Source organism: Hetaerina americana, unplaced genomic scaffold (assembly GCF_022747635.1).
Source record: "Hetaerina americana unplaced genomic scaffold, ioHetAmer1.1.p SCAF_2, whole genome shotgun sequence".
NCBI classification, from domain to species: Eukaryota; Metazoa; Arthropoda; class Insecta; order Odonata; family Calopterygidae; genus Hetaerina; species Hetaerina americana.
In genome coordinates, this window is record NW_027286763.1 from 66,177,035 (window position 1) to 66,193,689 (window position 16,655).

Here is a 16,655-nt window from a genome sequence, read left to right on the forward strand (position 1 = left end):
TGTAACTAATCAACAAAACAAGACAACTGGTTGAAGGCAGTTATTCGGCAAGTTTCCGCAGAAACAACGCATCAGAGTGGCTTAAAAAATAACTAACTGCAAGCATGCTACAGTAAAAGTTTGGGAACTATTAGAACAGACCTTGTACTTGTTTGTCACATTTTTAAAATTTGAATTGTCACTGAACTTCAATCGTTTTTACATTGTAAGCATTTACTCTGCTCTGTTGACATAATTATTAAAACTATCAAGGTTAATTTAGTACTACTAAAAAAATTTTCCCTTTTTAAAATCTACAGAAAATGAACAAAAATGCAAAATAAAGAAAAATATTTTGTCCACAGGCCTGATCCAGTGACCTTTGAATTGTTAATAGGGACACAACCACAGCACCACATTTATTGAGTAGTAGCAGATTTAGGGTTGGCAACCAACAGCAGAGGTCATTTGTGCCATTTGAGCTGGATTTTAAAGGAGATACAGTGTGGAGAAACCTGGCGTCCGAATAAGCCTACTCTTCCCTGAAGGCACCAAGGGCTTTGCAGTTTAATGCCCCATCCAACGGATGGCGTACTCACTCAAAGTGCTCTCCACAAAGCATCTCAAGTAGAGAGTTTGGGATGCCACTGAAAAAAATCTGCTGTCTCCGGGAGTCCGAACCCGGGCCCTCGGCATGGGAAGCCAGTATTCTAGCCACCACATCATCCCATTCCCCACCATACAAGGCCTTTGAATTTGAAAACAGAAAAACTACCATAGCAAAACATATATATTGTGATATATTAAATATCTGTCCATATCTGCATTACATAAATGTGGACAACCATGGACCCAAAGAAGAGAATCTCAGTGACCAATAGGTCACAGAGAACAAGACTGCAAAATCTATCACCTGACTTGTTTTTCTCATTATTAGACGCATGGCCATTACAAACCGGCTATACTTCAGGGAAGATTCAGAATCGCATAAAAGGATCATTATCACTAAACCATTACTATGTGAACCCATATCGCATTTAAAGAGTGTATGCCCCGTATCTGGCTGCAGTTGGTCTCTCAAAGGCTGCAATCATCAGAAGGCAAAGTTAATGTCTGGAGGTCAAATGAAAAGTGCCTTAGGCTTAGAGGCAACTTCGTATCATAACCTCCGCAATACCCTTATATTACATGTGATTGAAAGCTATAAGTACGTTAAAATGGGTTCACAGAAAAAAATAACACCATTCCTCTACCACTTAGTAAATGAAAACTTTACCCTCTTTCAGACTGCATGATAACAAATTTTGAGATGGAAGTTTAAGTCCACATTTTGTGTATTCTGTGAAAAATGTGTCAAGGATTTTTCAAGACCTAACTGAAGTTCAAAATTCAGAAGGTCTTGTGAAAAAATGCTTCCAGTCAAATAGGGAGAGGCTAAACGAACAACATAACCACAGTGAAGCCACTGAAGACTTCTCACATAGATAGCTCAGAAAACAAATGAAGATCATTAGTACGGCAAGAAATTGCTATTCTCCTCCATAATGACTAACTTCCCAATCCATCATACTTATGTTTTGCTTAGATTACAAGTGAATATTGCCACCATTTACAGAGCAGTAAAAGATCCGACAAGTTTTGTCCGACTAAAAATAAACTGATCACAAAACAAACCTTGATATGTGAAACAAGAAAGTCATACAAAAACAGATCCACCGAGTTATATACATTTCAAAAGCCATACTGTTTTTTTCTCAATAATTGAATTGCATTTTATACAACACCGACAAAAGTAATAAGATCTTTAAAAAAAATTTTAAAAATTCATTGCTTTACAAAAAACCTGAACCCAATAATAAGTTTCCTATTTTCACACTAGAAAAAATATTGCTTACTGATGTCCTTTATCACTCTCCAGAACTTGCAGCTTGTAATATGAATTTTTGCCTAATGTCACATCAGTATATCCAAGAACAGCATCTAAAATTGCTCCATTATGCTTCAGAACATGGGCTTTATCTTCCAAACCTGAATCAGGGTTGACAGCAGCCCCACCTTTCACCTTTAGCTTTACTGAAGTTGGCATGCTTTTAGTAAACATACCTGGAAAGATATGGTGTTTGATACCAGATATCTAAATTAAGTACTAGGCACATTTTCAAACAATAAAATTTCACAGCTGTTACATAAATATGGTATACAATTAAAGGGGAAAATCTATAGCAACAGGATCACTTACTTCCACTAGCCATTGATTTTTTGTGCTCTTGCACAACATCAGGAAGCCTGGTCATTGGCTAAACAAAGATACATTATTACAACTTTAGTAATGTATTGTCACCAATCACACCAAAAAGCATCATATTTCATCCAGGGTACTTACATTAGATCCCCAATCACAAATGCTCTTTTGAATGATCAGATTTCTGACATCTGACAATCCTCTTACTTCTTTGATAAAATCCTCTGATACCACTTGAATATCCATGTCTTGAGCATCTAATATTTGCTTTCCCATTTTCTCAACTTGCTCTATAAAGATGACCAAGTGCAGAAAAATTTTATTAGAAACATTAGTAAAACAGCACCTGTTTTTACGCTGCACTGAGATCTATGAATTTACACCATTTGCAAACTTTACAAGTTATGCACAATGGAAGTCCTCGTAAACAAATGTTAAGATTTCCATCAAGATCACAGCAGTCCATGTGGACTGCTCTGCAGTTTTTTAATGAGAAGGCTAACAAGGTCAGAGTATTGATATTACATTGCTCATACAAGTCAAACAGACTGCTGTGACCTCAGCGAAAACTATGGACACAAGGTTCATGGATTTAAAAGTAAGTCAATATTTAAAAAATATTATATCTTGAAATTTCTGACCATTTTGTTATATCTTTGTTACATACACGTTTTAGCTCTGTCTTTCAATAACTATTCTTGAAAATTACCTCAATATTTTACTATAAATGCCTTACACTTATTGTTATTTGAAAATTTAAATTGTGATAAACAACAAAACATTCAAAACATGATGGAGTTTTCCTCAGCACACATCACAATAAGTTTTACTATTTACTTTTCCCATTTATTTAGTTAAGATTATTTATTTTTCTACAAATAATATCCCTAGCAGTACCCTCTAACTTCATGTCAATGTCCATACTTGTTTCTTAGTATGCACAAAAATAGAAGCTAACCTTGGTGACGTATGACTTCATAATGTGCAAGAGAGGAATTGGTAAAATTATCCATCCTAAAGTAGAATATTAAAAAAAATAAAGACTATACCTTTCGTAGATATAACAGCAGCAAGCTTATCATGGACCTTTGTAATGACTCTCCCCCCAAGCCTTATGATTTCTTTTGTTATCTCCTCTTTGCTCTTCGGAAGCAATCCATGAAGGACAAATTCCAATTTTTTTAAAGGTGGAACTGGTAGATCTTTCTCTGATCTGAAAGATATAATCACTATTACCTACAAACCAAACCACCAGAAGAAATGGAAAATGTAACAGCAGCAGAGCAATAGTTACCCCATTTAGATATTTACTTACTTAATGTTAGAAGATCCATTGGAGGAACTAGTAGATGGATCACGGACCTTGATTATTCGATTCCGAGGTTTGTACTTGTAAGATTTTCTGCAATTAGAAAATATAGTTCATCAAAACCTAACTTCAGATGCAAGAATCTATTCTTACACTTGCAAGATTACATATACATGCAAGATAGATAAGTAAATTCCATAATCTTTTCAAAGGAATTTAAACATAAACACCACCCAAATAAGCAAAATTTCAAGTTGTCAATTTAACTCTCCGACAAATTGTGATCTAAAAAGACAGGGTATAACATAACCAAAAATATTGGAAATTTTCAGTCCTACTAACCAGCAAAATATGTAGTCATCGGCCCACCTAATATTTATAAGTAAACTTCATTCAAAAAGGCAAGCAATTTTCACAAATTAAATATCAATGCCCTACGGTCATAATAGCATCATTTAAAGTGCAGATTTGTATACAAGCCGAGTCTTGCTGCCTCGCACTATCTTGCTATCACACTATCAGAAATTCTGAGAAATGTCTTCATTTATAATATTTACTTAATAACCCAGCAAACTTCATACCTGCTAACACTCAATGAACAGTTTAGTTATACCATTTATAAATCAAGAACGGCTGCACCAATTTTAATCATATTTGAATTGTAATAACAATACAAGGAAAAAATTCAATAAAATTACAAAAATGAGGATTACAATGGCTTGTCAGAAAGAAATTATCTTTATTCAATCTATATAGATTCGGGGCTATTCTATTGAGTCAAACACCTTCTGATATACACAACATTTTTGATTTGTAATCAGGCGCAAGAACAAATAAAGCGGATGGTTTACAAACTCGTGAGGATGTCATATATAATTAACCATGAGAAAAACATGGGTTTCCTAGATTCAGACCACAAACACTCAACGATTGTCCTTGTAATTTGTTAATCGTCATCACGAATGCAACACAAATTGGAAATTGAATTCGTTTAAACTCAAAGGCATATCGGTTGGGATCATGGGAATCCTCAGAATGAGAACTTCCCCATCTTTGAATTTTCCTTTGAGTATAGCCGCGTGAATCACATTGATCATCAGTATTTTTTCACCAAACCCGTTCCATTGCATTGTTTTGGTTGGTTTAGGTTGCGAAGAATCATGAACACCAAGCCTAACTTCAGCAGTAAATTAACCAGTGGTAAGCCAGGCACATCCAAGGAGTTCAAAAATTCAGATGGGCAGTTGGTGACTTTGTCTTAGTTTATTACCAAGTCAATAGATTTGAATGAGAGCCGAGTACCGACGATTTGATTCCGAATTACAAAGTTTAAGTTATTCACATCTTTCTTCTTAGCCGCCAAAATTACTCGCTCTCTCAGCCACTTATGATTTGTGATTATTGGTAATGTTTTGGAACACTTTGTTAATGAGCTCATTTTTCAATGATACGAAATTGAAAAATTTCTGAGGGAATGAAATCAATCTGCTCGATTAGTCGACAGGAACACGGCCCTTACTGATAGTCAACAATTGCTAGGAGAAATCTTCAGCATATAGGTCGTTCAGCAATTCAACTCTCATGTTTGTTTTCAATTGAAGTTTCTTCACATAGCGCCACAAATTTGATGATTTGAGGCAAGCATTTACTTCATCGGCAGCAGTCCATCTCGCAAAGACTGGCAGTGTTTGGGGGAAATCGCCAGACAGTAAAATCATTGCGCCACCAAAGCATCTTGAGTCATTGCGCAGATCTTTTAATGTCCGGTCAAGTGCTTCCAATGCATGTTTGAGCACCATCATGCGTTTGTCTCATATGATTTTAGATGCTACTAAATTTTTGGACATAGTGGACTGTTTGGAAATGTCACATGCCACTTATTCAGAATTTTGTAGGTTTAACGGGAACTTTAATGCTGAATGAGCCATACAGCATCCTTCCAAGAATGTGGCCGCTATGCCAGAAGAAGCAACTGCTACCGTAATGTCCGATTTCTCATGAAGTGGACCAAAGTAATGATATAAGGAATGCTTTCCCAGTTCCACCAGGGGCATCCAGGAAAATAAGCCACCATTTCCATCATCAATTGCCTTCATTAATGTATCATATACTTCCTTCTGTTGGAGGTTTAGCAGAGGTGCATTCTTTTGTACTGATAAGTTAGTCTAATTCATGTTGATCATATTCACGTTCACATTCCAAATCTCATTTAAATGCAGCGTTCATTCCATGATCTGGCGCTGGCATTCCTAACTTCACTAATAAACTGCCACATATGAGGCAACACATGTCTTCAATCAACAGCAAATTATGCATCTCCTCATTTACCTCAACATCAAGATTTCTTGAACTTACACGAATTTGATGTAAAATGTCTTCAGGCATGTTGTTCCACAGGTCACGTGGTGTGGATGGGAAGCATGTCGAAAGGATGATAGCAAATAATGTGTGTGTCTGACTTAGAGATGCAGAAATAGTTGCTTCAGCCATTGTCGTGTCCTAATGATTATTATTTTCAAGCAAATTCAGCTCTTGACATGCAGCACGAAATGTTGAGCACACTATACCGTTACCGTTGACAGTTCGTAGTGATCCGAACGATGTTAGCCCTTGACCATTCACCATCAACAACCCCAAATAGCAGCATTCATCATTCTTTGGTTGAACTGTATAAATATGGCCAAGAGCATCAGTAGAATGCACATCCGGATTACCAGGAACCACATCACCTTGCTTCAGATGTTGAAATTTCTTTGATGAAGCGATACAATATTATACGATATGATATTACGATACGATACTTTTACGATATTTTAGTGGTTATTCTGCTATTCTGGGCTGAGACGAACTCAAAAAACCAAACATCATTAATTAGTACAGCCGTTCTTGAGTTATAAATGGTGTTAATAACATGATTTACGACTTTGTTTTACATATATATAGATGTATTAAGTTAGACGCAATGTGATCCTGAACAAACAATCTTCCTCACTTAAATGATCATGCAAGACCTCTCTGTTTTGAGAGGGTAGTCTCAGAAATCCTTACTCCCCAAGAGTTCCAAAGAAAATTTGGCAGGGCCGTAAGGAGATACAAATTTTTTGTTTAAAATAAATTACAAGATACTTATTGAACTAAAGGAATACAAATGCATTTTTACATCACATTGCATCACCACCATATCCCCTTCTAATGTTTGTAGCAGTGAAAAAAGGAAGCAAATAACAATTAATTGAATAAATAGAGTATCTGTTTTCAATCAAAGCCACAACCAATGAGTCCCAACCTACAGTAAAGATCTTAATCCTGATTAGCTGCACATCCATCAGTGAATTCCAAGCCACTCATTTTTTCCAAGAACAATAAGAGACCAGAATGCTTGTAATCACTAGTCGGCTCGACATAATAAGTATTAACCTACAAAGTAGCAATTGCGAATGGTTATACTGGTGTGTTTATATTATTTTTTTTGCAGGTTCTCCCACCTTTCCCCATCCATTTGAAAAACCCTAACCCCCTCATCCCTTACCCTTTCCTCCTGGTGCTGCACCCCCTACCACACACCTTTTTGGTGGTTTGCAGGGTGTAGATGTAGATGAAAACTGACAGCATAAAAACATAGCTTTTTACGAATCTCACTCCCGCAAAACCTTATTTTCTGAAATCCAAAAACCACCTATATTTTTAACAACTTACTGTTTAACAATCAAAATCAAATACCCTTACATGAAAAATAATTCAAGTATCAGGTCTTCTCATAACTGAACAAAAATGACAAACAATATATGCCCGAAGGCTCTAAATCCTGTTGTTCAGCAGATTATAAAAATAACATATCATACATCTCAACAAAACTGAAAAAAAAAGTTTTAAATAATTTTCTGAAACCACGAAAATATACCCACAAAAATGGATGGTCAGCAGAGAAATCCTTAGGAAAGACACATTCCCTTCGACTTGGTTCCAAAGTTGAATGCTGACATTTAGCCCATTCAGTTTCGTCTCCAGTGCACTCGTATCCCACACCAGACCTTAAAAACAGAATTGAAGGGTAAAACAATTTAAATCTCAGTATTGCACTTTAATATTACTGCTTTAAAGATTAACAGCGTAAACAAATATTTGCATTTTAAAGGTAGAAGGTCAAAGTACAGTAGTTATTTTTTCATTTAATGTGACACATTTCTTACTTGTATGAAAGCTGCCCCTTACATTTTGGACAAGGGTTCAGTGCACCGAAAGTTAACATATCTGCAATTGCATCCAACATCTGCAAACAAAATGAAATAAGAAATAAATTAAAAATGACGGTAAAACTAATGTTTCAGCTACAATTCTTCATTAATGGGAATAAACATTCATCAATTAGCAAATTCTAATACACACTTTGAAAATACTTTTATTTACTAAGAAACCTATTATTATAGTATGCACACAATCACATTGTCCCAAAAAGTATATCTTGTATCTCCGTCATAATGTACTCTAAATCAGTTAATTGTCTGGTTCAGTAACAGTCATTCAACATTTCAGAAATAGATCGGTGATAGTTCTATATCTTCAAGTTCACATACCTCACAACTACTTCAATGACAAATTAGTAATAGTTATCTATCAGTAATTTACCTGTTATCCTTTCAAAATCTATTTTCCCATAATTTATGACAAGCATCAAAATAGAAACTGATGGAAAGCATTCTCTTTGATCCAGGTTTTGAGTAATAGTGGCACAATAATAGAGTTGATCACATTGAATATGACTGAATAAAAAAAACACCGGAACAATGTTCATATAAGACATTAATAATGCATACTGCCCAAAAAAAGGAGGATATTGTATGATTTCATCTTTGATATTTTTTTCCTATCAATTCTATGAAGTTTTTATGAGGGGAAGATGTATCATTCAAACAAATTTTAGCAAAAAGATTCATCACTAATTAAATTCCCAGTCCACTGAAAACTCTTGCCTAACATAATGGCGAAAGTGTATTAAGCATTGTTTTATTCTTGCAACTTTGCTTCATTATTTCACAAGAGTGGTCATTTTCCTTGATTTTTTAGGATACCATCTTATAACTTTAATTTTTATAATTTACGATTTGAAAATTATGTAAAATTAAGCAATTTTTTATTTAACCATAGAAAATGAACAAAAAGGTAAAACTATACTTGGGGCTGAGGAACTACGAGGGGGGACCCAAAAATAACAGGAATGTTGTTATAGATTCTTTAGTTCTCAATATATTTACAATAAATTTTGTTCACCTTCAAAGTATTCCTCATTGACTACAATGCACTTCTCCAAATGATGCTTCCATTGTTCGAAACTTTTCTGAAATTCATTTATCGGGATGTCCTTTAGGCTTTCTAGCGATTTTTGTTTTACCTCCTCCACAGTGTCAAAACGCTTTCCTTTCATGTCCCTTTTGAGTCTGGGGAACAAAAAGAAGTCACAGGGAGCTAAATCCAGTGAGTGGGGGGGGGGGGGGGGGGGCAATCGATGTAATGCAGTTTTTTGTCAAAAACTGCATCACAGAGAGGGCGGTATGAGCCGGTGCATTATCATGATGGAAGAACCAGTCACCTGTGTGCCAAAGATATGCTCTTTTCTTATGGTTGACAGTTTGACCTGGGGGAAAAAACTCTAAGTGCACAATACTTCTGCAATCGAAGAAATAAATAAGCATTGTCTTAATTTTTGATTTCCTGGGGTTGGTCTTCAATTGACATTTCACCATTTTTAAAACGTGTAAACCACTCGTAGACTTGTTTTGCATAGGGCAGCTTCCCCATTACCAGTCTTGAGCATTACAATAGTTTCCGCGGCCGATTTCCCCAACAAGAAACAAAATTTCACTGCGGCGCATTGCTCTTCATAATCCCACATCAAGTTTTTTGCTAAAATGAAAATAGCTGTTTTACTGAAACAGCTCCCACGGACGTACCGATCCAGTCACAGCGGCAGCACTGCTCATACTGACGCAGGTGGCGTGAGCCTGGCGTACGACCGGCTGAACAAAGACTTCCACCACTCTCACTCCCCATCACAACCCAATTCCCGTTACTTTTGTGTCCCCCCTTGTATATATTTTGACAGTATCAGCATTGTCCTTAATAACCAGTTCCATTTCTCCTTAAAAACCATAAATCACACAAAGAAATCCCGATTTTATTCTAGAATCCTTATGAAAAAGTTCAAAATACTGTCATTGATTCAAATATTCCCATTCCCCTTCATAAACCCAAACCAATCCCAGCATAAATAGTTGCTTGCTCTAGCTTATTAATTCCTAGCGACAACTCTCAGTGTGCACTACCCTTGCTTGGTAAAAAATTAAAATAATGTTCTCTTGCAGTGCCACTTCTTTGAACCGAGACTCAAAAGGGATCTCATTATGTTTCTGACAATTCCTTCCTAACGATAGGGTGGGTTCAGTAAGGGGAAGGGCACTGTATAAAAATCCAGAGAACCTGTAGTAATACAGGAACAGATAAAATAAAAGAATTCCCCCAACACACTTCTGAGAGTTAATTAAAATCCAACTGGAGATAGTACAAATATTTTTCCATTTTTTTTAATGATAAAAATATTAAACAAATTAAATGGCACTGTAATTCTAAATAACGTAACAGGCTGATGACGTAGTTAATGAAAGTAGATCTTCTACTGTAGAAATGTGCAAGGCTAAGTATTTTTATGTTGTAAAGATAGATTCTATTCACAACCTTAAAAGGACATAGATTCCAAAGTTAACTTTTCATGCTTGGTGAACTCTGCATTTTGGAATTTTAAAAAGTTTGCATCTGTGAATTAAAATTTCCATCTTTCCATGAGTAAAAGTTTTACTTTTGTCCCTCACAAAACTTGAGTCTGATATCACCACTGCATATTGTTGGAACATACCACTCTTATTATCAAGCAGTTTCATAAATTAAAATGTACTGAAAATTAAATGATACTACTTAATAAATTGTTTTCCGGTGGCACATGATCAGTGACAAAGACAAAGAACTACCAGATTCATCCTGCATGGCTAAAAATGACTTGGTTGACCTAACCCAAGCTGTGCGATTTTTTGGGTCCCAGAACTTCATGGGAAACCATAGGCGGCACAGGGAAAGGATCTGGTCCCCCTGCCTAGAGATGTGAAATTCACATGCCATTGGACTTAGTTTTGGGTGAACTCTACCAACACCAACCAAACTGGGTTTGGGTTGATTGTGTTTATATTTACATCTACCCGACCATTCATACTGTTAAGCTCTGCACAGAGCCACTTGGTTTCCATCACTGAATGCATGAAAAATTTCTACGATGCATAATAAAAATCAAAGTGTTCTGGCTTTTGGTATTCAACTACCAAGAAATTCCAAGTATTTTAGGGAATATTTTCAGTTTTCCTGAGCGTTCCACTTCCCCAAACAAGTTCATGTTCCAGCAAATATTGGTCATGCATTAATAATTATCAACTGCAGGTGTCCAACTTGAGAGGTAACAGTTTGAAGCCAATTGTGCCATTGAAATATAAGGAATATGTAATATAAGGAACATACATGGTTTGGATTAAGTATCAGGAACAATTTTTTCCTATTGTGACTGTACGTCGTGGCAAGCTTGCATCACACAGGCACAGTGGTGTGGAGTCTGACCTTCAACAAGCACCAATTGCTTGAGAGCTTCTGCTCAGGCTAGATTGCTTTTTTCATGGAACCTTGTCATGTGACCCGGTGCAAGTACAAAATGTAGCAAAAGATTGTTTACAATTAAATTTCGTGTTGGACTAAGAAAATCCGGCATGGAAACGTAGGGCATGATTCGCCAAATGTTCAAGGTAAAAAGCATGTCACAAACTGCAGTTTTTAAGTGCCACAAGCTCTTCAAAGATTACAAAGTGAGAATGGAAAATGAGCACCGCACTGGACTGCTGTCAACATCAAGAGCCGAAGCCAACAAGCAATGGGTGCATGAAGTTCTGAATTCAGACTGTTGGTTTAAGTGTGTGCATTATCACAGATTGTATTGGTATTGATCATATGACAGTGCAAACCGTTATCACAGAAAATTTGATAATGCAAAATAAACAGCACAAACTCACCCACCCAGACATCAAGTGCACCCAGCTACACCTGCTCCAAGGTAACTGACTACCAGACAAAAAATGATATCGCGACAATTCCCCAAACCCCTTACAGTCCTGACTCTGCACCAGCTGACTATTTCCTATTCCCAAGGTAAAATTTTCCCTTATAGGATGCCACATGGGACCTTAAGAGCCATCAAAGAATCTTGCATGAAAAAACCTTCCAGAACCTGCCTGCCAAGGAGCCTTCAAATCGTGGAAGCTCATTGGCAAAATGCGACAACATTCAGAACAGAAGGCACAGAGGAACAAACATACCCAGGAATCCAGGCATTGATAGCATCTCTCAAATGCATTTCAAAATAACAGACAGGGTATCCTCTTACCTATAATGTGTTAAATACAAATTTTCACAAACCCCTTCCAATTTCCCCAAAATTGGTACATGTCCATGAGCTTGATTTTGAAAATTAACTATTCCCTAGCAGACTTAGTCTACTAATATATTTTCTTAAATTGGAAACTTTTAGTGAGTTCAATTGATGCCCTTAATGGGAATGTTTTTGTTCAGTTAATAGCCTGGGAATACATACCATACTCGGACCACCAGGAATCTCTTGATCATTACACTCCAAGATAAATTGAAGATCCTTTTTGGCAAGTGGCTTCAATTTATCTCGATAAGAACAAAAGATCTTGTTTTGCTTTTTCATTTCCTTTTCTTCTTTTGGATCTTCAACTTTGGGCTTCTTCATTGGCACATCCGGCTCATCCTCAGACTTGATTTTTCTATGGACAGGATAACAAAAAAGGAAAAAAATATACGAATTTCTAAAGCAAATAAGTCAACTGATACACATAAATAAAAGAAACTAAAACAATAAGTTCATCGACAGACCGTTTGCACTTTTTTCAAATACCAACAAAGTAAAATATAAAATTAAAGAATTTTAAAACAGTAGAGTGAACTTACACAGGTTCCATCTTGGGAATTTTTTGCTTTAATTCTCCTTGATCTTCCTTCGAAAGAGTTTTAGCTCCTGGAAGATCACCTCCACTCTCAAAATACTCCAATTGAATACGGTTTGATGCAAAACAGGCAACATGATGCCAACGATCCAAAGCTCCGAAGCGCTTGGCCTTTTCACTTTCATAGTCTTTCTTTGAAACTCTAACCTCACCCTAAAAGATCAACATTCATCATTACCATCATTATCCAGGCAATTAATTATTTGCAAAATTTAAATGCCCTAGCTTATGTAATAAAATCTGGGCTAAAAACTAAATACTGAAACCTCAGCAAAAGGAGACATGGATTTATTACACAATATCTGTACTACATAGCAACAGAGAACATATTAGCCTACATATATTTTTTATGAAAATACATCTCTGACATTTCATTGCACCATTTCAATGAATTCATTTCAGCAGGTTAAAAATACATCAATTTCAGAATTTAACTCACCTTTATCAGTTTCTCTCCACAAACTATGCATACAGCACGGCTTGATTTGGCATACTCGACGCAAAAATCTTTCACTTTGTCATTTCCTGCTGGTCTTTTCTTGGGTTTCTTTGCACTGCCAGTTGCTGGGCTATTTGCAGGTTGACTTGCAGTTTCTGTAACAAGAAATGAACCCCTTTCAATGGTGAAGAAATATCAACAATATGATGAATACCAAACAACAGTATTACTCACTCAGCTTGTCTTTGATTTTTTGCTGATCTTCCCAGCGCAGAGAGTCAAACCCATCAATATCAACCACATCATTAGGTCTTTGTTTTCCAAAAAAACACATGCAATGGTACCAGTTGGGAACTTTACCATCAAAGTGAGCAGACTATCAAAAGAGAATCAATAATTTAAATTCACACATCATGAATAACAACCATTTAATATGAATTCCACAGCTTAAAATTCCAAGATATTTTTAACTTTTAAGTGCTTTCACAGCCTCGAAATCACTTCTAAGAGAACCAACTTATCCAAAAATAGGCACTCAATTTTCCATGCTAGGGGAAAATATTTGGCACAATGCCATATTACAGTGAACATAACAAGTCCACTCTAACAAAAGAAGACTATTTTGAGGGGGCCTGAAAATAATTTTTACCTTTAGTACCATTTCATGATACACAGGTCGTATGCAACCTGTGAAAAATATTTGACATGGTGCCTTCACTCAGCTTCATGGGCTTCAAATTACAAAAATTAACATAAAATCATGAAACCAACAGCTTTAGAACATGAAAACTTCTTACAGAGTGAAGTATTCATAAGGCATGACTTGTAGAGTTCCACCACTTCGGGCAACAATTCAAAGTTATTAGTAACATATAAGGCTTAAACTGGAATATAGTAAATATTTAATTATGAAGAAAATATCCTAATCATATGGCACACAAACTTTCACCTAACAGTAGTATGTATAGTTTTTAATGAAATTCAGTTTCAAAGAAAATTTCAAATAAAGCATACATTGAGGCCTTTGCAAAAAAATGTAATCTTAAGGTATGCACTATCATCGTTAGTTATTGAAAGCATTCCCAAAAAATGAAAATGATAGGATAACTTCAGTGAAAGATTTCCGAATGACTACATCAGCTTTAAATAAATATATAATGAAATGAATCAATCAAATACATAGTTATATGTTTCAAGGGGGTGCAAGAAACTTTGCAAATATGCTTGAACATTGATAAGTATATTTTAAGAAGCATTCGATTAATTTGGATTGTCACACATGATTAAAATTTAGGTCTTACTACCCATGATTTGTATGTATACTCAAGACAACCCAGCCATGTTTGCACTCCAAGTATTGCTCTACAATTGACAGGGAGGCTGTGACAACAAAATTAATACTTCCCAATATTAAAATGAACAACCAGCTTAATTAAATATGTGTTCATTCAAATATTGAATAGCTGATTGATTTATTTAGGATATACTTATGGTTTGCATTTAAAATGTCATTATAGGCATCGAGTCAAGTGAATGTTACCACAGTTTTCTCATAAATCAACATATTCTTTCTCATGCACATGAAGTACTGTTCTCTCTATAAAACAAATTGGTAGTTCATTGTACACTTCAAAACCTTCAAATAATATACAATTTTGAAATATAGATTTATTTGTCTTTATATACTGTGGTCCTTAATAGTACAAAATTAACAGTGTCTCTCTGCTTCACCGAATGCAATTTCCATTCATTTCGTATTTCTATTACAACAGTGGATCCTCCTCTATTCAGGATAACTCCCATGTCTCTCTTTGGTAGGCATTTACTGCAGTATTTTTACCTTATTTTTCATGGTATTCCATCAAACAGGAAATAGTATTCAAACTGTGGGGTAATTATACACAATAACTCCTTCACAAAAACCAAGGCATCTTCTAATTCTATTCTGGTGTCTCACCACCAGAGTTAAATATCACACCATCATCTAGACATTTTTCAGGTACTTAATATTTCTTTAAATGCCATGATTTCATATTAAAAGACTATTTTAAACCCTCAACCCACTGCGCTACTTTTGTTTGAACTTGAAGTATGCTAACAGAACGCTTCACATTTTGTTTGCTTTCTGTGCATTTTGTTTGTTTTTGCATATTAGGTAAAATAGCGAACCAATTTTTCATTCTGAAATTATGACGGGCATATTTCTTTGCTTAGTATGAGTAAATAAGAACCACTGTCAACCAACCCAAACATTATTTTGTAGTAAAGAGGATTAGTATCAAAAATAAGTAAAACAAAAACATTGTTTCCTAAGCGTAACTAAGAATATAAAATGATTATATACTGCACGAGTAGCGAAAGAGGTACAAATGGAAAATCAATTTGCCGACATCCATACGTTTTGAAAACATGAAAACTTATCAAGAGGTCATAAAATTAAAATAACCAACCCACGAACATTGTAAATCCTCGAATAATGCGGCACAATTCTATATAATCATGCTCTAACACAGGAATTAACGCAACCAACGACACTAGCTTACTGTAAGTACTTCATGGTACTAACATTAAGGAATAACTATTTTTCAGTTTTCTTAATTTCAAAATCAAACCAGGTTATTCTCCATTGCTACGTCAATACCAATTATATGCAAGATACTGCTTTAGCTCCATTTGTGAATCATGGACCTGCCACTGCTACTCCCGGGAGGACAATAATTCGAACATTGCCCACTGTTATGAATACACAGAACTCCAAAAACAAACTTAGCGGAAGATCAAGACATAACCGAGGAGATTTCTTAAGAAATAAATTGCATTACTTGAAATTGGAAAATCAACATATCATGTAGATTTTAATTCATTTCTGCTTATAAATGCAATTGTTCACCGACCACATGGCAAAGTTCTGGTTCCCCTTTTATGTACTTAATTACGCGGTACAAGTTAATGATACATAAGTATTGCTGGCGCACAGTAATTACGAAGCTTCTGTGGCAGGTCCGTCATTAACTAGAACTACAGTCATAGTTCCAAATTGATATCAATATCAGATTAATTCTCACCTGAACCATTACAGCTAAACGTAAACCATCCTTGGCAATTGACTCTTTGCAACCTTTACACGAAGCTCTGCCACTCTTTGCATATTCTGCACGATATGGTAATACTTCAGCCATACTCTTACGCAGAATCTCAAAAGGAATCAATGAAATTTACACCACAAATTTATGCCTAACATTCAAGTAGAAATCACGCTACTACAACTTCGAACGCGCTCTTTTGAACAGGCTTTGTATGGTATCGATGTAGGGAAACATCGATAGCTTAAGTTATCGATTTCTAAAGAGATAATGTAATTAATCTTTAAACCATAACCGCAACATCTAATAACTTTGATGCGATTAAATCAATACGATTAAATCACTTCTTTATTATATTGATCCTTTTAATATCCTTAAGCATATGATGGACATTCGTCAAACAATCGATAGTCCTAGAAACTCCTATTCCTGTGACAAGGTGGAAAACCCGGGAAAGCTATTTTGATATTTAAAGTTTAAGGTTGTAATG

The 16,655-nt window shown here is 35.6% G+C and overlaps 1 protein-coding gene across 1 annotated transcript in view; it reads right to left on the reverse strand.

Annotated features, from left to right (window-relative positions):
- The window catches only part of Parp1 (Poly-(ADP-ribose) polymerase), a 36,340-nt gene extending 19,968 nt beyond the window's left edge, over positions 1–16,372 (reverse strand). The window contains exons 1-12 of the mRNA XM_071585375.1: positions 16,148–16,372; positions 13,317–13,458; positions 13,083–13,237; positions 12,588–12,796; positions 12,208–12,403; positions 7,721–7,800; positions 7,436–7,561; positions 3,537–3,623; positions 3,271–3,434; positions 2,363–2,511; positions 2,219–2,276; positions 1,875–2,082 (exon numbers count right to left, since the gene is read on the reverse strand). Of these exons, the coding sequence (XP_071441476.1) occupies positions 1,875–2,082; positions 2,219–2,276; positions 2,363–2,511; positions 3,271–3,434; positions 3,537–3,623; positions 7,436–7,561; positions 7,721–7,800; positions 12,208–12,403; positions 12,588–12,796; positions 13,083–13,237; positions 13,317–13,458; positions 16,148–16,261 (1,688 nt within the window). The 5' untranslated portion in view covers positions 16,262–16,372. The remainder of the gene's footprint in view (positions 1–1,874; positions 2,083–2,218; positions 2,277–2,362; positions 2,512–3,270; positions 3,435–3,536; positions 3,624–7,435; positions 7,562–7,720; positions 7,801–12,207; positions 12,404–12,587; positions 12,797–13,082; positions 13,238–13,316; positions 13,459–16,147) is intronic.
- Between the last annotated feature and the right edge of the window lie 283 nt (positions 16,373–16,655).